This window comes from Centropristis striata, chromosome 18, assembly GCF_030273125.1.
Source record: "Centropristis striata isolate RG_2023a ecotype Rhode Island chromosome 18, C.striata_1.0, whole genome shotgun sequence".
Taxonomy (NCBI): domain Eukaryota; kingdom Metazoa; phylum Chordata; class Actinopteri; order Perciformes; family Serranidae; genus Centropristis; species Centropristis striata.
Window position 1 is genome coordinate 25,592,930 of NC_081534.1, and position 26,214 is coordinate 25,619,143.

Sequence of the window (26,214 nt, forward strand, 5' to 3'; positions counted from 1 at the left end):
TTCGTAGTCTCGGATAAAGTATTTCACACTGTCAAATGTAGCCTTTAATGTTGTGAAAAACAGGTTAATGAAATTAGGGTTTTTCTGAGTTAGATTTAAGACTTGTGCACTAACCACTGGCAGCTTTTTTTGACTTTGCCCATGCAACAGTCCTGCCCAGGCTCAGCAGCACACATGCTGACACTAATTGTCCTCGTGCTGACTGTGTCTCTTCGTGGACAATGGTTTTGATTGGGATTGGGGGTGAGTTATGATGTTGGGACAAGGGTCTTTGTTCAGTAGCCTTTCCCCCGTCCCTCCCCCACACCTCCCCTTTATCCCCCTGCCCATCCATCTATCTTGTTCCAACCATTTGGGCAGCTGTCACTTAATCCAGCTAATCACAGAGTGGGATGGTCTGTGGGAAACCAGTCTAGTCCGTGGCTTTGCTCGACACCGACATGCACTGACTCTGGGAAACACTTACCTAAACAATTACAGCATGTCGGCATGCAAGCAAGCTTTGATTTTACGTGGACCCAAAAGGTGGAGGTTAGGGTTAGGCTAACCCTAAACCTAAATCCACCTGGACTTTCATTGATCTGCCTCATAAGGACGTTTGTATGCTAGTCTACAAGCGGGAATCATCCCAAGATCTCCTGCCACTAATTCATTCATTGCCACTCACAGCTCCTCTTGTATGCATTGGCATATGCACACACCCACCCACATGCTCAGACTGGGGCAGCTCGCCCACCCTTCTGTGGTGGGGGGAGGGGGAATGGGTGGAAAGGTCAGAAGCCGAGCTACATGTCGTGGGATGATCCACGTTCATGTCAAATAATCCATCTTTGAGGCCGCATCTGTTGTGCGTCTGCGGGTCGGACGGGTTGGCAGAGCTTCCGGAAACAGCAGCACGCCCTTCGCCAAAAAAAAAAACCCAGATTCACTCCTTTCCCTCCAAACCCCTTTCCTACAACCACAGCTCTGCTTGGCCTCTCATATCTTTCCGGTAGCTACAGTCTCATACAGCTGTACCCCCCTCTCCTGTGTCCAAACTGTGACCCGAGCCCTTTAGCTCACCCCTATCCTGTCATCTTCTATCCCCTTCTCTTGTCACCCGTGGTCTTCCACAATAACACTCCCCTCCCCTTCCTCCCGCCACCACCCACAGCCAGACAAGCCTACTTAATCCCACAGCCCAGCAGCAACCAGCCTACCAGCTTGTTGGTCCCCCAGATCAACAACACAGACTGACACACACACACACACATTTTCCAATCCCCCTCCCTGTGATTTCTCTTTCCCGCTTCATTGAAGCATTCAAGTCCCTCAAATACTTGCCTTATGTTTTTTTTTTGGGCACCACCCCCTCAGGCTAACGTCCCATCGGTGACATTACAGTAGAGGTCACAGCAGTCACACTGTGGCTACTACAACTGTCACTGGTGGTGACGTAATGACTGTTATTTAGGTCAGCTGGTTGCCTAGCAGTGTGCCCTGCAGCACACCAGCTAGATTACTCTTGTGATGCTGGTTAGCTTGGTTAGTTTCCATCTGTGTGTCTGTGTGTGTGTTCATGTTTACTAGAACCAGAGTCAGCTCAGGTTTTTGCTTCATCACGGCAAAGAATTTTCAGTTTGCACGTTTTAAAAAAAAAAATCTCTCAATAAAAACTGCCTGTCCAGGGTCACTCCTCAGTAGTTCTCCCTGAGGCTTCTTCAGTTTTTTTTGTTCCCAGTTAAAGGCTTTTTTGTCTTTTTTGGTTTTGTGTGAGGAGTTTTTTCCTTATCCGATGCAAAGGTCAAAGGACAGAGGGTATCGTTAACAGTGCAGATTGTGAAGCCCTCAATTAGTGTTTTCCTTAAGTTTGAGGCATACATATTCTAGCAGGAGGGGGACATTTTTACATTTTCCAATAAAGAATATGCAATTTCACATAATTTTAGTTCTTATGACCACATCCGTGTACAAAAAGTTAAATGGAAATGCCACTGTCAAGCAGATAATAAATAAACAACACGCAAAACCTTAAAGATAACTTGCTTAATTCCTCTTCACATTGATTTTACAGTAATTTGGCATATGTGGGCTTGGGCTGTGAATGTCAGAAAGTCAGAAAATAGTGAATAACAGTCATACCATTTCACAAGAGCTTAGCCACCAGTCCAAAACCAAATATACCAAATCAAAGATTAAACACAAAAAAACAGCAAATCCCCACATTTGAGAAACATCATAAATACAAAAAGCATTAAAACATGATATAGCTCAGCCAATTCATTTTCTGTTAATCCACTTATTGCTTGATAGTCTAATCATTTCAGCACGGGGTAAAACACATTCATCAATGCACCACTACTGTTATTCTTGTCAAGTGTTACTCTGCTAATCCCCTTAGCTGCTGGTTTACCTCACTGTCTGACAACCAAGGACAAAGCCAGGCAGAGTTCATCTCACACAGCTAATATTGGCAAAGTGACCTTCTTAATGGATGTCATACCTGCTGAGGCTTTCTTTTTCCTGAAAACATGCTGGAAGACCACTTGCTTTCGAAAAAGATCTTGTTTTATAAACCGATTGTGTATTCTCTAATCGCACCACTATCTCTAAAAATCAGTTTTCTTCAACCACAAAGTCCAGTCTGTTGTTAGAATGTAAACTGTCACATCTGGGTCTCAGTTATAATACTACATTGTTATTTATTGACCTGCATAACTAGCCAATAACTGGGTTAACTCAGAACAACCCAGTTATTGGCTAAAAGCTAATTATGATTAATCAATGTATGACAAAGGAATAGTTCAATAGTTTCTCTTGGGGAAATACGCTTTTTTTTTGCTTTCATTACCATGAAATGTAGGGCTGTGGATTATCAACAATCTGATGATGCAATACATATCATACACAGGGGTTATGATTCAACAATTTGAGATACAAAGTGATTGCTTTTTTTTAAATCCAATTTTAAAAGAAACGTCATGGTTTAAAGAACACGCCATCATCTGCATAAAATCGGAGCAAAAAAGTTTACTTTTGTTATGCAATCAGAATAATGGGATTTTTTCACAGTCCTGTGATATCTAACATCATAGTATTATTTGCACAATCTACATGCAACAAATATTTGCATGTATACTAATAACTAAAAATGATCAAGATGGGGGATTTCTATCAATTTTCGAGGGGGGAAATGTGGATTGTGTACCGGTTATGATTGTGCGAAGGTACTCAAAGGCTACCTTTTCAAACAAATAACTTTATGAATCAATTGTTAACATTATTATGCATTAAACATACAATGCATTACACTGTCAACCAATTCTAGGAAATTGTGTGCAAGAAATTTTCTCGACCAGGAGCAAACAACAACTTATTGTGTTTAGGTTTTGCACAGATTAAACAAATGCAATCTGTTATGTCTATTAATTATCTTTGGAGATGCTGTCAGGTGGATTTCTTTACCAAAGCTGGCTTTCCAACTCCTCCTAGATATGTTATTACGATGTGCACCTCCACCATCACTATATTTGTGTATCCGTGGTCTTTCCCTGAGTTGAACTCCTGAGCACATCTCAGTACCTTTTCCTGCCAAGATATTTGTATTTACGCTTCGCTGTCGAGCCAGCAGGGGTACGTGCAGGTTCATTCTACCACACTGCGTTCAGAGCCAGAGGAAAGTCGGTTCCCTTGTGTCCTTCCGTCTCCTCATCCATGTCCTGCAGCTTCTCTTGGCTTCTTCCCACAGTTGTACTTAACGTATCCTGCGATCGTATCTTTGTATCATTGGGTTTCATTGGCAGCGTAACTCAAGCACACCTCCGAGTAACGGGGCCAAGATGCATTCGAGACTCTGTAGTAGCAATGAAATCGATTTTTGCATCATCTCAGTGTGTGTGTGTGTGAGCTGATGCTTGCAGCAGAGTTGCATGACTTGCCAAAATGTTCTTCTCTATTTATATCACAAACACTGTGATTATTGTTACTTCTCTGTAAATTTGGGAACAAATTAACAAAGGCTCTGTGTTAAATGTTTTTTTTTTTGCAGCTGAGAGTAGACAAGGCATTGTTTTATTAGCAATGATGATTTAAGAGGTGGCTAATTTTGTTAAGTATAAGTCATTTGGATCAGAATATTATTAGAAAAATACTATCATTATCATTTTTAACTCCTGTGAAATGAAAAAGTTGGACTGTAAGTGAGCTCTGACAGCTCATTGAAGGAAAAGGGTTTAAGAAAATGTGTCATGGTGCAGAAGGTGCTATCATTTTTTTAGTGAGGTGCATGCTTAATAGGTGCAATTATTATGTTTCTTCATGCTTAATGATATAGGTTCTACCATGCATTCACAACAGTGGTACTGTTCAGTCAGGCTTACCTGCACAGAGAAGAACAAACTCTTAAACGTCTGTGTTGGTAACCTGAGATGCTATTTTTTTCCAATTGTCACCTGACATATTTCTTTCTTCTTTTCCCTGCAGCGGACGTACACTTTGATTGTAGAGGCCTGGGATTGGGACAACGGCACACGCAACAGTAAGTCTAAGCTTCACACTCGTGTCACTGCTGTGGCTTCTATATAAACTGTGACTGATGGAGATAAAAGTGGAGGTGGTTGGTGTTTCTGAAGGATTTTCAATAAGATCTCTAAAAGGGCTTTTGCAGACATGCCATTTGTTAATTCTGGAAAGTGCCAGTGACTATACGGTATGATGGCTGCTTTCAGATATTAATTGATTAATCCATAAACAGACAATTAATTGACTTTTTGATCATCTTTTTTTAAGCAAAAATGCCAAAAGAAATCACTTATACTTGCCTGTAAAATGTGAATATTTTTATATGACAGTAACTAAAAGTCTTTGGGCAAATAACAAACTATTTTAACCCTCTGAATCACAAGCAGTTTCAATGCATCTTTTTTGTTCTTGTCACATTTTCCTCTCTGTGTCCTCACTGTAATATACAAGTCCTGCACTTCAATGGAAACAGAAAAATTGTGGCTAGAAGTAGGGGGGATTCAAAATGTTTCCCTGTAAACAGCCGGCTGTTCCGTCAAAATTCCACTGAATTTTTGTAGCATGACTATTAGTCTCAGCTGAGTCATTCAAAGCTTCCCAGTTGTGGCGAGGAGTGCAGAATTAATTGTTTTTTACAGGATGTGGTTTGTGCAAACAGTTTATTTTTGGCAACATTTTAAACGAGATACGATTTGGTTATTTTTATTGATTTGTTATGCACGGTTCGTTCAAGGACTGTTGGAAATTTCTATTTTTACAGTGTCTGCCTTTGACAAATGGAGTACTTCTTGTGATTTTTAAAACATGCTTTAACAATCTGGTCGGCAGGTTGTTGGGTTTAGAAGGTTAGTACTTAAAGTTGGTCTCTGGAAATTCTGTGGGCCAAATATATATTTTTTGGACATTTCATGAGTGAAGAATAAATCTGCAGATAGATTGACAATAAAAGTAATTGTTGGCCCCAAACCTTGCTAGAATATTAAGTTAAACTCTACATCATGAGTGTATGAGCATCTTTAAATCAATCAATGTGTTTTCAGGTCGTAAACAGAAACTGAATTCCTACTTTAGCTTAAGCGGAGTAAAAACATGTTCTGCTGTACACTGTAGCCCCCAAAAGATGCTTCATATAAAACGCATGTCTTGGTTCTTCTCAACTATGTTTGCTGTGGCGCTCAGGTCTGACCAGCTGTATCCTGTTTTCCTTCGGTTATGTCCGCTGGGTGGACTCCTGTATAACCCCTTTTTCCCGTCTGAGCAGTAGCCCAGTCTGGGAGGAAGAGGACCCATTGAGGACTATAATGTCTGTATGTGTGGACGAAGCTTTGATCTGCGGAGGCGGTGGCATTTTTCACGAGTCTCTTAAACCCATTCTGTGCATTCTTTACATGAATGCATTTATGCTGAGGACCAAAGTGTCCACTCCAGTCCAAACGTGCTCCTTTTATTTATATGAGGCCATTACATCCTGTTTTGTCCATAACATCAAACGCACTTCCACTCCTGAATGCAGACAATGGAGAAGAAATAGATTTTGACATCACAGTGCTTTGATTAGACTGTTGCATGCACTGTGTGGTCGCCATTTCGGTTTCTGTGTGTGTGTGTGTGTGTGTGTGTGTGTGGGCCCCCAGTAATTGTGTACATTTACAGTAATTAGTTCTGATGTTTCTGATGGATGTAAGCCCTAAATGTTGCTAATCCAATTGATTTTCTGCCAGCTACTCGCACTTAAGTCGCAGCCAAATTGCTTTAAAGTGGCAAAATAAATGTGTTTTGGATGCAAGGACGCAAGACATAAGTAACACATTTTCAGCACTTCCAAATTGATTTATTTCTCTGAGATAAGAAGGGGAAAAAAGCTCCTTTTGATCATGTTATCACAATGTAGAAAGAACGTGATTAAAAAGAGCTTTTTTGGAGCTCACGCAGGTTTGATTCCTACTGTGTTGGATGCTTTTTGAAAGCCGGCTGTTGGGTCACAGACATCAGCTGACTTCAACCTTAGTGTCATGGGTTCAAGAAACACAAACGTCTGGAACAAATGCTCCTTTCAACCTCTGTGGGAGATCACAAGGGGAGTCTGCTTGAAGTGGGAAAACTTCTGTAAGGTCACAGGGAGTTGCAGTCCTGATTGTAGCTTTTGTCTGGGCAGGTGGGCCGGGGCAGTTACCTTTTAGTCTTTGTTTGTTTTCACAGTTGATATGTCATGTCATGGCACAAGATTAAATTGATTAAGAGATTCAGAGTGTGGAGGAGCCACAGAATTGTCATTTGGTACCAAAGAAAACCATTTTTAGCACCTAATCTAGATGCAAAACGCGTTTAATTTAAGTGTGATACTCATGGCTTTAATGTGAGACATTATTCATCCATACACCTAAAATATCACACTTTTCGGAGCTTGCAGAACAAAATCATGGCATGTTCAGTTACAGCAAATGCAAATCTGCTTTATGATGTCAACCACAGACAAGAACTTGGAGCATCTAGTCTTCACGAAGTAGTTTTGGTATGAACTATTAAGTAGATTGAAGACAACTGCCTTGTCTTTAAGCATTTAAAGTTTGTGTTGTGACATTTTAATCTTTCCAGCGGTTACATTATCAGCAGACACAGAATTTAATTTCATAGTTATGCAGACAACAACATCACTCATGTGGTTTCTAAGTTAACTACCCAGTAGCACCGAGAACTGGATGTGCACCAAATTCCTGCAGACAAAACAGGAATCTGCATGCTCCAATCCTGCCGCATATCAGTGTTTTCAATACCGAGCCTGTTGTCATAAACATATTTGCTTTTCATGCTTCCAAGCCGTGGCCAGAGACATGATGTAGTCTGGTTGTTTGTCCCATTCCTGTAAGTGTGATATTTCCAGCATGCCTCGAAAGAATTTCCCTCAAATTTGGCGGCCCACTCAGACTTGAAAATGAACTGATTAGATTTTGGAAGGCAAAGGCCGAAGGTCACTGTGACCTCACAATATACATTTTAACCATAACTGAAGAGAGTAATACACTTATTATGACACAATTTCACACAAATGTCCAACAGGATGAAAACATTTTATATTCAAAAGGTCTACTTCATTGTGGCATCATAATATTCTGCAAAATACACTTATTCAATGCTACAGTTCAGAAATGGAAGATTTTGGGTCGGATATTGCACACGCACTTTAAATCTGTGGTGATTTGAAGGTAGTTGAAGACGTGTGTGAAGCATCCTAATTTGAGAATTTGTAGTTTCTTCGCTTCAACGTCCATATTTGAAGTCTACTGTCATGGCTACATGAGTCTGGACAGATGTGGTTGCAAACTGCATCTTAACTGGTTTGTGGAGCCATACAATCATGAGGCAGTTATTATAGTTGGTCAACTACCCAGGAGCGCCAAGGAGTGGATATCCATCCATTCCTTGCAGTCAAACTCGGAAAAAACAGGAATCTCGTTGGTGGTGGAACGAACTTCCTAACTCCATCTGATCTGCTGAGTCCTTATCAATCCTTAAAAAGAGACTGAAGACCCAACTCTTTACTGAAGACCTTCACACTTGATCTACACAGATGAGAACTATAGAAAAGAGAAAAAAAGAGTTTGCACTTGACCGCTCGCACTGCCTAAAAGCACTTGTGCCTGTTGGACTCAAACTTAACCCATGGCACTTACCCTTGTGTTTTTTCTTGACTACATCATTGCTTGTGTTGTACTGTCACTGGATAAAAGCATCTCCAAAATGACATTGTAGGATTATATTGTGGAATCTGCATGCTCAGATCCTGTCACATCTCTGCCTACTGGCAAAATCATAATCATAATTGTATACAATTTTGGAAAGGTTGGAACCATCCTAATATCGGCAATTTTGACCATAGAACCACCAAACTCTGACAAAAGAGTCAACAACCTTGGATCCATGGATATCTACAGTCATGGAAAAAATTATTGGACCAACCTTTTTCTTCAATTTCTTGTTCATTTTAATGCCTAGTACAACTAAAGGACCATTTGTTTGGACCAATATAACAATAGAGTTTAATGTAAGAGCTGATATCTAGACATTTTCCATGGTTTTCTTGATAATAATGAATCATTAAGAAAACCATGGAAAATGTCTAGATATCAGCTCTTAAATTAAACTCATATGAGCTATTTTTGTTATCATTGCATTTGTCCAAACAAATGTACCTTTAGTACTACCAGGCCTTAAATGAACAATAAATTGAAGAAAACAAGGGTGGTGTTATATTTTTTTCCATGACTGTATTATGTGATTATGGTCAACTTTCCTCTGTTTCCTCACCTACTAATTTTGTAGTTGTAGTGGATTTGTCCTGTTGTCTTTATCGGCATCTCACCCCAAGTGAAAAACTGCTGGGAACTGACAGTAAACCCTTGAGGTGATCTGTAGAAGTAAAATGTTGACATTCATACTGGAAGACACTGGAAGTTCTTTGGCCTGACTCAGCACCAGCTCCATCACCCGTCCTACGTAAGAGCCGATCTGGTCCGTCTGTCAGTGAGATTCCTCTCCTCCGGCGTCACGTCCTCCAGTGTGCCTCTCGTCCCTTCCCCCTTGTGTCCTCAGGAAAGGCAGCCGGCTGTTTTCCTTGTGTTTATCGAGCAGGAAGTGGAGTGGACTGGGCGGCCGGGCTCAGTGTTTAGACACCGAGGTAGCGGAGCCCGGCTTGGGCCCGGAGCCCATTGTTCTCTATCTGGCAACTGCCGGGGGTTATTTCTGTTATTGTTGCTTAATTCTGTCTGACATTGTGTCAGTACCCCAGCAGAGGAAGGTGTGTGTATGTGTGTGTGTGTTCCTGCTTGCTCACTTCAAAATGTCTATGGTGCATTGCAGCCCAAAGCCATAGAGAAGAGAGAAAAAAAAGGAAAACGCAGACCCCCTATTTCCAAAGAGATTGTTTGCCAGCTTCGATCCCACTGTGATAAAGATTGCTTTCTTTCTGGAAGCCGGCACTGCGGCGAGCCCCACAGAGGCAAACAATGTTTAATGCGTGCGTTGGCGTGCTGGAGGCTAAATGGTAGCAACCTCCCGACATGACGGTGCACATGCAGGCGGCTCGGAGGCACCGGCGATGATGAGTGCTATCACCAGAAAATAGATCAATTTGCAGACAATGAATTTCAATTGCATACTTAAAATTCAGTGGGTACTTTCCACACACGCACACACACATAATGTGATATCAAAGCGTCTGTCTGCTGAATAAGAATGCCCTGCTTCTCCTGTGAGGGAGTGACTTTACATCAGAATAAAGGAGATTCCACCTCATTGTCTGATGTCAGTGTCGCAAATAACACATTTTTATCTTCTTACTGCCTGCAGTGGCTGCTGGGGCCTTCTCAGATTGTTTTCAACCTTTGGGATAAAAAAACAAAACGAACCCAGTTGTGAGGACTCATTGAATCTGTGTCACAGACTGTGATTTTCTTTTGCAAAGATACTAACCCATCCAGATTTGTCTCATCTTCTGTTCCTAAATGGACAACAGCCCAAGCAAAAGTTAGATGTTACTCATTAACCCTCTGACAGGTTTAAAAGGCATGTTTTCTTTAAGAAAAAAATCACCATAATTGCCATACTATCATAGATAAAAACTGTAAAAACAGAAATTATTGATGGATTTCATCTTTCTGAGACCAGATCAAGTGTGATGATCGCTTTCATCAGTAAAAGTCGCCAAAAATAGTGATAATTCTTCAAAATTGCAATATTCTACATGTCTCGAAAAGGCATGTTTTCTTGAGGAAAAATTGCCAAAATTAGACTATTTATCATAGACAGAAACTGTAAAAACAGACATTATTGGTGGATTTATTCGTTCTGATGGTTCTTGAACAGATCAAATGTGATGAACGCTTCCATCAGTAAAAGTCACCAAATCTAAGATTAAAATAGTGATATTTCATCATAATCGCTTTATTCTAAATGTCTCTTTAAAAAATCTGCCAAAAATGAACCCTTTGCATAAACCACATCCTGTAAAAAACATTAAATTCTGAGTTCCTCTGTGCAACTGTGAAGCCTTGAATGACTCGGCTGAGACCAACAATCATGTGACAAAAAATCAGTGAAAATTAAGTAAACTGCATCATTTATCACTGACCGCCGGTCACCATCAGGAAAAATAACCAAATCTAATCTTAAAAAATGGGATATTCCATAAAAAATGCTTAATTCTACTTACCAAAATAAATCACTGTGCACTTACCAAATCCTTTAAAATCATTAAATTCTGTGCTTGTCAACAGGGAAGCAATGAATGACTCGGCTGAAAACCAAAAGTCACATGATCAAATTTTTACTTAATTGCAGGCTGTTTATACAGAGTAGAGGACGAACGTTGTGTACACGGTTTAAAAAAGGATTTATGGCATTATAGCTATTACACTGCCGAAAATACATTTTTCTTCTAGCCATAAACAGCCCGAGAGGAGGGTTTGTGTTGTATGATATATGTTAGGTTTTTAATGGTTTATATAGCTAGAATAGAGACATTTTCTCAACATTAAGGAAACATTCATTCGAGGGCTGGGCGATATGGACCAAAAGTCATATCCCGATATATTTAGGCTGAATATCGATATACGATATATCACGATATTTTTATGGCAAAGTGAGAGCAAATATGACATGTCACAAGTAGTTTTATTAAAACCGTTTATTTAAGTAAAATATAAATACTGTATACTGTATTTTTTTTAAATCAAGGCTCCATAAAGTGCACATTTAAATAAAAATAGCCTATGAAATAAAATAAGCCAATCTTTTCCTGAAATAAATATATTTATATGGGAGAAGAATAACAAACATTACAAAAGAACTAAATATGACAAACCCTATTAAGGGCAGTATTTGTATATAAAAGAAAAAAATTGAACTATGTCGATATATGTGATATGGTCTAATTCCATATCACTTTTAAAAGAAAAAAAAAATCTTTTATATCAATACATCGCCCAGCCCTAATTCATTCCTCATTTTATCACCAATATAAAGTTAATTCATGAAGTGGAGTAAAATGAGCAATATTTATTTTTCTGAGCTGTAGAGGAGTCAAAGTTGCGTGAAATTGGATAAAGGTGCTTTTAGTTCACTTAAGTACAGAACATATAGAGAATACGTACTGAGTTAGATTCCACCACTGTACTCATTCAGTGTCATGTCTGTGGGTTCACTCGTTAGATTCCAGCGGTTGTTTGTGTCCTCACTTTAATTATGTTCTTCCACTTGTGGCCAGATCAGAACAAAGTGTTCTCAGCTTGACAGATTTGTCTTCATCTGTTGTTTGTTCCAGTTGAGGAGGAGCTGCTGATCGAGCGCAGCGCTCACACCGGTATGATCAACCCCGGCGACCAGTGGCAGACCATCCTGCACGACGGCCCCGTGGCTCGCCTCGTCTACCGCATCCGGGTCCGCTGCGACGACAACTACTACAGCAACAAGTGCAACAAGCTGTGTGTTCCTCGCGACGACTACTTCGGACACTACCGCTGCGAGCCTTCAGGGGCTCAGGTGTGTCTGGACGGCTGGATGGGCTCCGACTGCACGACAGGTGAGCTGATGTCCTACACAATAAAAGCTCATAAAGACAGTTTAATGTTATTTTGTTCATATTAAGTCCGTCAAGCACATCCCACGGTGCACAGAGCAGCCTCTAAATCAGGGCTGGGCAATTAATTTTCCCAAGGGGCCACATGAGAAACTATGAAGGTTGCGGAGGGCTGCACCAAAACTTTTTCATGGCTTTAGGAAAAGCAGTAAATTATCTGGTTTTGAGCTGCTACTGGTAAGAATACATGTTATGATAAGACTGTTAATGTGTAGTAACTCAAATATAGCAGTAAAAACTCCAATCATTGTTTAATTTTTCCATTTATTTTAAACACAACATACGTTCAAACAACAAAAACAATATAAAGCATGTCTGTTATGCAGTAAACCAGCAAGTTATTGACTATATGCAAAAAAGCAATAAGTGTTTTTGATAAGGAAACAAGGTAACTCGTCCATTGCCTTCAAAATAAAAGCACCATGGTTGTATTGATTTCTAATTTCCTGGTAACCTTATGAGGGCCGGACACGGACAGCCTGTGGGCCGGATGTGGCCCCCAGGCCGCCTAATGCCCACGTCTGCTCTAAATAATGAAAAGCATTGGTTGTGTCCATTTAAAAGCTGCAACTTTTTAGTGATGAGAGAAGTAATGAGCTACTACTTTTAGGATTGAGGGATCATGTTAGTCATTCAACAGTAACACCAAACATTTCAGCTACATTTGATAGTAACTGAATAAATGTCAGTTTTATACAGTGGTCCTGAGAGCTCAATGCAACTTAAGAAATTATGAAACTGTATGCAAATAGTCACAACTACCGATACGTCTGCAGCATTTAGAGGAAGCTCAGTAAGTAGAGAAGCGATGGAGACTTCAGGGACACTAAAAATGGATGCACACGGCTGGGACAAAATTGTTTTTGTCGTTCGTGGCTTCTGAAAGTCGGTTATCGGTCATTGTGATTGCATGATTCACATAAAATCAGTGCTAATGGCAAGTTAACAGCAGATATCTACAGTAATATTTGAATCACTGGGTCGTAATGTTAAAAAAAAACCCAAAAATGTACATTTTAGTGAAATCTCCAACCCCACAGACAGGTAGCCGACTTAAATAGCTTCATAACCTAACAAGTGCTGCATGTCCCAGACTTGTGCATCACTTTTCCACGTCCCCTGTAAACCTGTCCCCCTTTATCATGAGCTTCTTGCAGCATGTTTTTGTTTTTGTCCATGGTTTTGGACTGTTGGTCAAAAGCAAAAAATCTAGAGAGATTTCCATTGGCGTTTGGATATTTTAAAGGCCATTTTTACCCATTTTTTTCCTTATTTCATAGACAAAACTATGAATCAAAAATAATTATTAGTTCCAGTCATACTTTTTTTCCATCAACAAAGCTTCAGTATAGGCTAGCCAGCTACAGTTAACTATGAGCATAATTAATCATATCAGAGGATCATGCATTTAACAATATCATTAGTTACAGCCCTATTTTTAAATTATAAAGCATGAAAAGTGCTCAGATTATTTGCTGCAAGTGTAAAGTTGTGTTATTAACATCTGTGCAGTATGTTGACATTGTAGCCAATTAAATTGAGTATGTAATCTGACAAAGGTGACATAATTTCAATCCAAAGCAATGCACCATTTATAAAGTGCAGTGTTATAAATGCATGGTTCTGCCTGCTGATGTTTGAACGTAGCGGTGTTGGGGTCGAGCTTGTGGGTGGTGTCAGAGAGAGTGGGGGGCCTCAATAAATCACCCAACTGACCTCAGAAGACGAAGGGTGAAAGGAGGAGGGGAGGGGGGAGGAGAGGGGCTGGGTTGTTTTTAAGAGGGGGTAGAGTTGTACATGCAGGCTATAAAGTTGTCCCTTCCTCGCCCCCCGGCCCGGTCAGGGTGCCATGAATTCTCACGTCTTGTTGCACTTGTTAGAGAGATGGCAAACAAATGAGCTGCTCCTCCCTCCTTTACATATCGCAGCCTCCCCATGTCTCTCTGGGTGATTTTTAGAAGAAAAAAAAATGTATACAAAATATATATAGGTTTACTTTATACAATGTTAAGATCATGATTATTAACTTACTCATTGACTTTGGAGATATCATGCATTTTTTGAAATTTAAAAAAATGCAGTAAAATCAATGAAAAAATATACTAAAAAAATTAGATAAATAATTAAAATAATTATAGATAATATATACACTTAAATAAATATACATATATGTTAATAGATATTCTAAAAAAAATAAAAAATAAATAAATAAAAATAAATACAATAAAAATAAATAGGATCAACTGTAATATTTTTTTTTAGAAGGGAGACTTTTTGCACATATTTCCATTTTTAAAAACAAAATGGTTTCAATTATGATAAAACATTTGATTTCATCCCTTTAGGGGTCATTGCAACTGATATAACTGGTATTATTGATAATTGTGTGATACCATAGACTATAATACTGTGAAACCAGAAAACAGCAGAATAATCGTTGATCTTGTTTTCCTAACCAATGTTTCTCTCTGTTGTATGTTTTTTTTTTTTTCTCAGCGATCTGCAAGCAAGGCTGCAACCTGTTACACGGCGGCTGCTCCGTCCCGGGGGAATGCAAGTAAGATTAGCAGGAATATCTGTCTATTTATCTCTTAATGTCTGTCCCTTTTTTATTTTTTTGGTGCTTTGTGTTCACATGCAGTTAGATTTGTTTGCGGTTTCTGTAACAGATGAAAAAGGACACCTGCAGTCACAAAAATTAGACCAAAAAAGTGCAGCTAAAACAAATGAAAGACACAAAGAATGATTTTCTAAACGGAGGCACCTTCACTTGTCGTAGCCTGTTGTTTTTTTTTGTGTCAGCCTTTTTATCTTCCCTCGTGGGCATCTCCACCTCGGTTCAGAAGAAAAGGGCAAAGCCGCGGCTGCCTCCTCGTATTTTTAGCCACCTGAAATCCTCCACAGAATACCAAGCATCTCATCAGCTCTGCTGAAAAAGGGAGCCGTCGGTGTGTGAATCTGACCACTGGTAAACGTGCTGGGAATTGTCATATCCCCTCCCCATCCGCATTGCAGTCCTCCTTGAAGGGCAGGGGGCAGGAAGGGAAATTAATATCCCACTGTGTAATGTACATTTCCCAAAGTGGAAATGACAGTTAGATAAAGTGACGTAGAAAGGCCCCATAGGTCCGCGTTTCCAGGATGTGGTGCATCCCGTCGTCATTTGTAAAACCCCCCTCTCCCACCTGCCAGATGGAAAGAGACACTTCTTCCATTATTAGGAAACGGGGCTTGGCTCGGAGCCGAGGACTAACAGGGGGATGACCAGTTTTAGGAAACTGCTTCACATTTTTTCGCGTCTGCCTCGATCAGTGTCCCTATTCCGGCGGGCAGACAGACAACAGAGGGAAGCGGCTTATTCTTCCCAAATGTCAAGTCCCAGTCAACAGGAAAAGTGACATGAATAGAAGAGCAGCAGTAAAGAATCTTCCTGCAGTGGCATGAATTTAATGAAGCCTCGGGTCACAGAAAGCTGGTATTAAATCCTTCCCTGTCTCTTTTCTTTGCCTCCTTTGCCACGGGCTTTTAAGAAACACAAAAGCCGGTACGTGCCTGTTGTTGCGCCGCTTCTGCAGCATTGAGGCTTTTTTATTAGCACACATTAGGCCTGTTCTGGCATATCCGTCAGAGGCTTGCCCTGTCCCAACAATCACTTGGGTAAGCAATGTAACAACATTTTTCACCACTCTGAACGCGCTGCAAACTTTAACATGCCAAAGTGCCAAGAGGTTGGAATCCAACTCAGAAGAAACATCACGCCTACAGCCGCAAGGGCTCGTTGAGTAATCACGATGTGAATGAAGCCAAGAATCAAACCACATAACGCCTCTTTTGATACTTTAACCCTTCGAATCCCAAACTGTTGTTTACTCCTGTCACATTTTACTCACTGTGGCCTTATTGTCCTTTGCAATAGATAAGTCCTGCACTTTTATGAAAACACCATAACGGGGCTAGAAGTAGGAAATGTCAAATGTCTTTAATACAGTATAACAGAGTTACAATGCCGTTAAAAAAGGAGAAAAAACATAGGTACAATGTCTTAAATTATTTGACAAAAATTGGGGGGGACAAATCTATATACAACATTTTTTACAAGGGTCCACAACTGTTATCAATCTTGAAATATAAAATGGGGACTTAAAACACATTTTTTCCACATTTTTACAACCGCAACTTACAGCCTCTCTCCTCTGCACTGTGCAACAACCTGCAGTTCAGATCATTTTCACAGAATTTTTGTCACATGACTGTCTGTCTCAGCCGAGTCATTCAAGGCTTCACAGTAGCACCAAGGAACGCAAAATGTAATGTTTTTACAAGATCTGGTTAATGCAAAGGGTTACATTTTGGTAGATTTTTAAAAGAGACATGTAGAATAAAGCGATTTTGATGAAATATCACTATTTTACTCTAAGATTTGGTGACTTTTACTGATGGAAGTCACACTTGATCAGTTCAAGAACCATCAGAAGGTTGAAAATCCAACAAAAAATTCTGTTTTTATAGTTTCTGTCTATGATAAATAGTCTAATTTTGGCAATCTTTCCTAAAGAAAACATGCCATTTAAACCTGACAGCAGTTTTTTTGGGGTCCAGAGGGTTAAAGCTTAAACAGCAGTAAGCGACTCTCCTTGCCAAACTTCTGTTAGTGTTATTGCTACATTGCTGTCAGACCCTCTGAAGCTAATCATATACAGGGGAAGAAGCATGCCAAGTATTCTCCGATGCCCCTCCGCCCCCCCCCCCTCGGGCTGAGAATGGCAGAGATTTCTGAAGGCCTCGTCTCTCAGAGAGACAGCGGTGCCGTCTGCAGGAGACTCAAAATAGCAGTCAATTGACAAGACAGCTGTCTGGACGACACCGACAGCCTCGGTGCAGCCGAGCGCTGTCATGAGGCTGCAGGCGGGTGCACGTATACGCTGCATACACACAGTTGTCTCCGGCCGCTCGCTCTCAGAACCAGCGTACCGACCTCACAGCCTTCAGCCGCAGACTCCAACCCGAGCACAGGAGCCGCTGGAAGTATTCTTAACCCCTCCTGCCCTGGAATGTCACCCTCCACTAAGATTAGTCGGCAGGAGGCCGTGGGATAGGTCGACACGAGCAGATACAGTATTAGGTATGTTTCCACTGTTGGGCAGGTTGCACCCGGGGGCTCAAGTCGACCACGAGTTGACTCTCTGAGCCTCTTTTGCACATTATTAGCTCCTGCAGCTCTGTGGTTTGAACCCTGGATCAATGCCTCTTTGCACAGACTTTTTAATAAATGTTTCGTGCATCAAACAAGTACATTGATTGGTTTGGTTTTGGCTTTTTTGGCAGCTTCGAAGTGGATTTAAGCACAGACCTTAAGCTCATAATGAGCCGTCAGAAAACAGAAAACTGAAGTGTCTGATAATCCAGTAAGAGTCGCAGATCATGTGTGCTTTTATCAGGTTTCTTTGGCTTTATTTCTTCTGGATACCTGCATGACAGAAGTAGGAACTTTTCCAAAATTAATTCAACCTGGTTTTTCTCCCAAAAGATAAGATAAGAAAAACATTTTTTTTTTCCTAAGGTAAATTGATGTGCAGCAGTTGCAATACAAAGTGAAAATAGTTCAAATGAAGTGCAATAAAAAGATAACTGAATATACTGTGAGCATCCCCTTTTTCAAAAGGTAATTGTCATGTTTTTCAAGCCCTAAACAATCTCCCTTGTGTAAAAACTGTCAAATAAATGTTTGACTTTTTATGTTTTTCCAGTTGTCATAAGGAATTAGTCAACTAATCGGTCGTTTTGGTCTAAGTCAACTAAGATTTCTTCAGTCAATTAGTTGTTTTTTTGCGTTTTTCCTGCTAAATGACGCTGAATATTTTCAAGAAACTGAATTGGCACACTTTTAGTAGGCACAAGATTTAAAGTGTTGCTCTTTTGCATGATTTTTGTGGAGAATCTCAGTTTTACAGATTTTTCGAATAAATCCACTAATTTATTGGTTGACAAAAATGTATGAATGTTAGCAGGCTAAGTTTTTCTTTAGTCAAGGACCGCCCAGGATCTCTCAAAGAGCAGGTAAAAGATATGAGTGAAATGACTGATGTTTCTGTGTCTGGCAGGTGTAACTACGGCTGGCAGGGCCAGTTCTGTGACGAATGTGTGCTGTACCCCGGCTGCGTCCACGGGACCTGCAACATCCAGTGGCAGTGCAACTGTGAGAGGAACTGGGGCGGCCTGCTGTGCGATAAAGGTACGGAATAGTTTTTGAGGCTTTTTACCTCCTGCCACACAAGACGCTGGCAAAGGAGTTCCTCTAAATCCTGCATGTCCCCTCAAGCTATAGTTGGCTGGATTCAATCAGTAGAAATTGAGCGAAACCTGCCTGACTTTAGCTGTCAGTGAGAAAATAATCCTCAGAATAAAAGCTTGTTTCAGATATTATATTGTTTTGCAAGCTGGAACATGGTAAAAAAACAAAAAAAAACGTTTAAAGGCACCCTAAAGTGCCTTCATATGAGGTCTGAGTTCCCTCTGCCTGAGAACAGCAGCTGGATAGTTTTACTGCCTGTGTGATCCGAGCAGCAGCAGGGACACTCGATCCCCCCACATCCCTTCGTCACTGAGGGCTCTTCGGGGGATGAGAATGGGTCCTAAGATCCCCAGTGGAGACAGATCCCTGCTCTTTTATTTACCAGCCTTTAGGCTGACCTGGCCTTTAGCCTAAGGATGGTGCGCAGGGATCAAGTAGGGTGGAAAAAACACCGCAAACAGAAGAAGAAAAGTCTAAAACCAACCGATAAACGTAACTTAACCACTTGGCCGTGTCCTGTAAATACTGTAAAATCCTCCATCATGATGAAGAGCAGCAGAGTGGTTGTAAAAACACTCTGTGCTTCCTGTCAAAGCTGACAGCTGGTGCTCTCTGCAGAGTGAAGATCCCGACAAGCTTTCTGGGAACTCCCGGCACCAACGGGATAAAATGGTGAAACAAGTGAAGAGTTATCTCACAGATCCAGTTTAAGAGATGAGGAGGCTGAATGGGCCTCAAATTAATACATTAAAGGAACATTACTACCATATTTACTTTATGTTTTATACATATTCAGTCATTTCAGGTTTGACAAGGGCTCTTTTGATCATGTCATCTCATTGTTTCCTCTTCTGCTGCAATAGTTTAAACTGGAGAATTGGCATCACCATCTTGATTTTCCCACCTACAGATATTCACATGATGGTAGTGGATGGAAATTGACTTTAATTCATATTTTCTTTAGCTGATTTTCTAGAGATTTTGTTAAAATTGACCCTGCATTTCGATGGAAACTTGGCTAGTGAACGCAACTTTATCAGCCCACATTTCTGATTTCAACACTTTCAAGTTCAATCACCGACAATAAAATAGCTTTTTTTTGGTACAACATAATAACAAGGCCCTCTTCTTCTTCCATAACTTAAAGGCGCCAAACTGGAGAATTGGCATCAGCAGATGTTTATCTTGATTCTCCCACCTTCTGACATTCACATGAGGGTAGTGGATTGATATTGACTTTGATCAGAGGTTTGTTTAGCTGATTTTCTAGAAATCTGGATCAAATTAACTCCATATTTGAATTGAAACCTGACTAGTTAATGCAACTTTACCAGCCCACAACTACGATTCAGCACTTCAATTCCCAGTCCCAATCACAGACAAAGAATTGTTTTTAGTACAACACAGTAACAATGCCCTCTTCTTATGCCTTAAATGAATGGCGCCCATCTGGAGAATTGGCATCACTAGATGTTTATCTCTATTTCCCCACCTCTAATATTCACATGACTGTAGTGGAGGGAAATTGACTTTAATTAGAATTTTCTCTAGCTGATTTTCTAGAAATTTGGTTAAAATGAACCTCATTATGAATACAATCCTGACTAGTTAACGCAACCAGCCCACAACTCTTATTCAACACTTCACTTCCCAGTTCAATCACAAATTGCTTTGATACAACATAGTTAAAAGGTTCAGTTCACAGTTTCGGCACATTTGCATATAGACAAACATGATGCATTGATGCAGGGCTGTATTTACAATTGGGAAGCAAACATTTGAGTTGTTACTGCAGAGGATTCAGGCACGATGGATGTTTTCATGACTTACTTATCACTTAATTTGTCTCTTGGTGTCTCTAAACATTTGTTGTCCTCCAGATCTGAATTACTGTGGTCGCCATCAGCCTTGTGTCAACGGAGGAACCTGCATGAACACTGAACCAGACGAGTACCGCTGCGCCTGTCCACAAGGATACTCTGGGAAGAACTGTGAGATAGGTGAGAGAGAACACACACTACTGTCTATAATGTGGATGTTTATTATGCGGTGCCCTTTTTTTGCTCAATATCTCCTCTTGTGATTCTTGTGACGTAATTTGCAGGTTACATAAAAAAGTTAAGGTAAAGACGGTATTAAAAGTAATTTTACAGGGTTTCTGTGGGTCCTTTAAAAGTCTTAAAAAGCATAAGAGCATTGGATTCATTGTCTTCAAATGGTTTTCAAGTTTATCTCGTTGGAACCTGTGGAAATGCTGTTTTAAGTCATTTATACAGCAAAAATTCCAAAACATTGCTGTTTCCAGTTTCTCAGATGTGAATAAATGCTACATTTATTTGGCATTTATCATTTTAAACTGAATTTGGGGCTGTTTGTCGAATAAAAAAATACATTGGAAGATGTCCTCTTGGGCTCTGAGAGCTTTTGACGGGTTTAAAACAAGATTTAAACGATCTATAATTAAGTGTGTGTGGGTGTGTGTGTGTGTGTACATACATGTTCTTAAGTCTGTTACTAAAGAATATTAAGGTCAGAAAATGTGTGGCAGCATGGAAAAATATATCAAAGGAGGTCTTGCAGAGAGTACTTGAAATGAAAAGCTAAATCTATAAGAACAAAGAATAATGTTTGACTTCTTCCCTCTCCCTCCCTCTCTCCATCAGCCGAGCACGCCTGTGTTTCTAACCCTTGCGCCAACGGAGGTACGTGTCACGAGGTTCCTACAGGATTCCAGTGCCAGTGTCCGCCGGGCTGGGAGGGTCTGACCTGTGCCAACAGTGAGTCACTTTAATCATCTCCACTCCTTCAGAGCTGATCCAGTTACATATTTTCACTCTCACTTCCTTTTTCTTTCCACTTCAACACCTTTTCTGGTGATATTTCTGATCAAAAACACCCTGAATCTGCTCACTTTCATTTGGAGATGTTGCCTATCCTCTCTTCTTTTTTTCCTCTTTCACCATCATCTCATTAGAGTCTAACTCAAGTCCAACATTTTCTTCAAATGTTGCATGTAGTTAAAACGAAGCAGAGAGAAGCTGTGTTTCTATCATTGCATTTCTATGAACTTTTTGAAGATTTGCATGAGAAAAGCTTGATGTAAACACCAAAATTCGATACAACTTTTGAAGAAGTGGCTGAAAGTTTTTACATTCGCTTGAGGTGGTTTTGGTCTTTTTCGGCAAAAATAATTAATGCACTAAACGGGACATGGCAACAACTTTTCCATGCATACATTTTGACGTAGCGAAAATTTAACCCACATGACTGATCAGCTGTTTCTGCTCTGACATGAAAAACAATTATAAGTTGACCAACTTAATCCAATTCCTGAAGACTTCTCTCCATTTTCTCTCATGTTGTCCAATTAGCAACATCTTTTTTTGTTTCTTTTTGTTGTTGTTTTTTTCACTCTCAAGCATTCTCTTCTTCTTCTGCTGTTTACTGACGGATTAGCCTACAGTAATACACGGCCACCCAAATTTGCTTTGACTCTAATAATGATAATAATAAATGCATTTTATTTATAGAGCACTTTACAGGGTATTACAGTTAAAACACAGTTAAAATGCAGTTACAAATAAAACCAATTAAAATCAACAGCATTGGTGTTACAGTAAAAGCAGTTCTGAAGAGGTGAGCTTTGACAAGTTTTTTTTATGGTGGATGGATCTGATGATGACTCTAATGGAAACACAGCTAATGAGTTTGTGTTCCTCTCAGATTTGGATGAGTGTGCCTTGAGTCCATGTGCTCACGGTGGAACCTGCATCGACCTGGAGGACGGCTTCGAGTGCGTGTGCCCTCCACAGTGGCAGGGAAAGACCTGCCAGATAGGTGAGAATCACATTTTTCAATATAAACACACATTTTTTATCACCAGAGGCTGTTAAATAAACAGCATTTCATGTGTTCGGGATTTCATTTTTTTCAGGGAAACGTGTTTTTTGCATTTTCTTTCCCATTTGCTCCGTTTCCAAATACAAATAAAATGCCCTCTGAGACGCTGAGTGTTTAGGATATATGTTTTTGGATTAAATTTGGCAACCAGCAACCCGAGCCCCGCTGCCAGAGTACAAGCTGTCAATATCCTGGACGAGCTGGCAGCTGCACGGCCGTGTTTTTCTCAATGACTTTATGAGCTACTAGCGTGTCTATATCCGGCTGTTTGTTTGTCTGTTGCTGGCGGGTGGCATTCGTTTTTTTATATCGCTCCCGTCCCGACCAGCGGACGTGACCGGCGTGAAGCCAGGAAACGGATTACGACCAGTAAACAAAGTGTGTGTGTGTATATATATGTGTGTGTGTGTGTATGGGGGGGTGAAGGTAGGAAAGAGATCCCAGGAGTTCAGTGTCATCTTACCAGCTCAGATCTCAGCTTACAGGCAGCCACCGGCCTCCTGTCTTACCTGGCGATTGTGTGTGTGGAGAGTTTAGGGTTTCAGAGAGAAGACAGGTGTGTGAGTGAGCAGAGCAGGACTCCCTGCAGACTGCACCCTCCCTCCTCTCTCCCTCGCTTTGAATATTTGAGCAGCGGTGGTCCTTTTTCTTTGTTGCAACACTTTTGATGTCTTCGGAGGTGGTGCACTCATTCATCTGTATCGAACAGATCTGAACTGTTACGTGTCAGCTGTTGTTTCTCTGAAGCTTTTCTTGATGAGTTCTGTGAATTTACACTCTGATGGGATCATTCACACAACAGGAAATACTATATCAAATCGAGTTAAATTAATAGACCCATGTTGATCATTTTAACTTTTTATTTGACAGCTTACAGCAAGAAAAAGCCAGACAGTAGAGCTGGGGGGAAAGATCGTTACAGCATAGTATCGCGATATTTTGAACGGCAATATTATATCGATTCATGGCCGTAAAGTATCGATATTTAGCCGGCAGGCCGGCAGTATTTTCGCTGTTTTTTTCCAGAGGCTGTGGCGGGCTCACTTTTAGGAATATATTGGAGATATCATATAAAACTAGAAGATCTAACAAATCTATAGGCACCATGTGTGTCAGGATATCATGGTGGGAAGTTGTCGAAATAATGCAGCAAAGTTCCGCTTTTTTATATTTCAGTCAGACAGTTTGTGTTCTCACAGAAGTAAAATGTGACCACAGTGATGTTTAGGCTTTGTAGCTCATAGACACGTGCCCGAACAACACACACATACATTGTGTATCACAATCACCTAACAAGACTTGGACTGCTGTTGGCCTGTCCACCTCATTGGTAACTGGCCAATAGAACTCGGTTGTATGAATGTCCAATTTCTGTAGAAGATGAAATGTAAATTATTACAGAAATCGGGGCTCATTCTGAGTGGGATCCTGTCAGTCTGAGACCAGCGCTGCATAACTTTATCTGTGACCTTAATAAAAAGCTTGCATTGAGACCAGTCTTTTTTTTTCTCAGGTTGTGTTTAATCTTGGGCTTCCAATCAACGAACCTGAGACCTTTACTAACCCTTAAAATTGAGTTTAAGGTGTAGTCCTGTGATTTTAGCATTGTGTTGCCATGAAGTTTGGGAGCTCACAAGAAGAAGATTATTACAATTGAAGCAGCAAAAGCCAACAGAAGTCCAAAACCACTGGATCCTACGTTCCCCAATATGCAACCAGTGGCATCTGTTCTACAACACAGACTTTTAAGCACAAGCCGACATAACCAAATACCCCCGATGACCTCATCAGGGTTTCAATGGTTGGGTTTCTGGTGTCTTTTCTTGCTCTGTGTCCTTTTTATTGGGTTTGTTTCAACTGATGGACTCGCTCTCCTTCTACTTCCTGCCTTCACAGATGCAAATGAGTGTGCAGGGAAGCCCTGTGTGAACGCTTTCTCTTGCAAAAATTTGATTGGCAGATATCTCTGCGCCTGTTTTCGAGGATGGTCCGGACAAAACTGTGACATCAGTCAGTATTTTTTTCCTTTTAAGAAAAAAAAAAAGTCACTTCTAAATGTTCTGCCCCTTCTTCCACTGGCGTATCCTTCTTCTTCTTCATCTTCTTCTGGCTACTTTCAAACGCCTCCTCTCACTTCCTGGACTCACAACATACCGTAGGTGTAGTTTAGCATCACCAGCTTCTTCCTCACATGTGGTAACCCGTCTCTCTCTGGCAAACTGAATCATCGTGACTGAACTTGCATGCCTAGTTCTTTTTTATCTGGCACAACGTTTATCTGGCACTCGCTTGGCTTCACTAGTCATTTATTTTCCAAACTTTCACATAATCTGTGCACATCCCACATTGAAGATTGTACTTTATGGTGGTTAAGGTGATAAATACTTAACATTCTTCATATTATTTAATCATTTTTCATGTATTCTTCCTCTTCAGACATCAATGGCTGCCACGGTCAGTGCAAGAATGGAGCAACATGCAAGGTATGCATGTTTTCATTTGAATCTACAGTCATGGAAAAAATGTTTAGACCACCCTTGTTTTCTGATATCGAGACACTTTCCATGGCTTTCTTGATAATAACCGAACTCATGATCAAGAAAACCATAGAAAATGGCTAGATATCATGCTCTTAAATTAAACTCTTATGAGCTATTTTTGTTATCATTATATTTGTCCAAACAAATGCACCTTTAGTTGTACCAGGCATTAAAATGAACAAGAAATTGAAGAAAATGGTGGTCTAATAATTTTGGTAACGCTTTATATTAAGGTCCTTGTAATAACCATTAATTAACAAGTAATAAGGCATTGTTCTCGCTTTAGATCCCTTTAGCTGCAAAAAGCATAGTTAACTGTTAACAAGTGCATAGTTAACTTATAATAGATGAGCAATAAAGTATATTTTAATATCAATAAGCAAACAAAAGATTAATAAAGGCATGGCAAAGACATAATGGGTGGATTATGGGTGTTTGTAATGCTATTATGAAGAATTATAAGATACTCATGAGGCTTTTATTAATGTTCTTATTATACATCTCTTATAGCCTGCTATTAGCTGTATTATAATGCCATCATTAACACTTATATAGGCTTATAAACACACAGTAATGTTAATAAGCATCTTGTAAGGACTTAAAAGGGCCTTATTACTTAATTAATTAATTTAATACTTAATAGTTAATTAATGGTTATTACAAGGACCTTAATATAAAGCGTTACCATCATTTTTTCCACGACTGTAGATTCCACGTCGGTTCGTACTTTGAGCTGCTGCACCCTGCGCCCACAGCCCGCCTTACCTTTGTCTTGGTTTTCTTCTCTAGGAGGGCCCGAGGGGTTACCACTGCCAGTGCCCACCAGGTTTTGTGGGGACTCACTGTGAAATCCAGAGGAACAAGTGTGAGAGCAGACCGTGCCAGAACGGGGGCCAGTGCCACGCCGTGTTGGACAGCTTTGTGTGTCAGTGCCCACCACAGTTTGCTGGACAGCTGTGTGAGGTGAGTGTCATGTTCCACAGGTCACATTGGACGGGATTATTGTGGATACAGAGACTGTTATAAACTGGGGGGCAGCCTTTTGTTTTTATGGCCTTTGAACTTCAGTAGGAACACATTACATACTCTAGAAGTTTGTGGCCTCCCAGAAAATGTCTGTGTTGTTTTCCATGAAAGCAACCTGTTTTATTCATGAAATTAGTGACAAAATGAATTGAAAATATAGTAAAGACATTGACAAGGGCAGAAAAAATCATTTTAACCTGTAAAAATCTCCAACTTTACCTCTAGATGGTCAACCAGCCTGAGGATGGATCATTTTATTGCTCCTCAAATCAGCACAAAACAGTTTTCAGCTTTGCTAACATAATGCTCAGGTGGTTTAATAA

At 40.3% G+C, this 26,214-nt stretch overlaps 1 protein-coding gene across 2 annotated transcripts in view; it reads left to right on the forward strand.

Annotated features, from left to right (window-relative positions):
• jag2b (jagged canonical Notch ligand 2b) overlaps positions 1 to 26,214 on the forward strand; it is a 63,003-nt gene that overhangs the window by 17,811 nt on the left and 18,978 nt on the right. Inside the window, exons 3-12 of one of the 2 annotated variants that reach the window (XM_059356272.1) lie at positions 4,462 to 4,516; positions 11,819 to 12,076; positions 14,630 to 14,690; positions 18,235 to 18,365; positions 20,306 to 20,425; positions 21,089 to 21,202; positions 22,149 to 22,262; positions 24,222 to 24,335; positions 24,762 to 24,808; positions 25,655 to 25,828. In XM_059356272.1, the coding sequence (XP_059212255.1) occupies positions 4,462 to 4,516; positions 11,819 to 12,076; positions 14,630 to 14,690; positions 18,235 to 18,365; positions 20,306 to 20,425; positions 21,089 to 21,202; positions 22,149 to 22,262; positions 24,222 to 24,335; positions 24,762 to 24,808; positions 25,655 to 25,828 (1,188 nt within the window). The remainder of the gene's footprint in view (positions 1 to 4,461; positions 4,517 to 11,818; positions 12,077 to 14,629; positions 14,691 to 18,234; positions 18,366 to 20,305; positions 20,426 to 21,088; positions 21,203 to 22,148; positions 22,263 to 24,221; positions 24,336 to 24,761; positions 24,809 to 25,654; positions 25,829 to 26,214) is intronic. The other variant, XM_059356273.1, reaches the window with a different exon arrangement.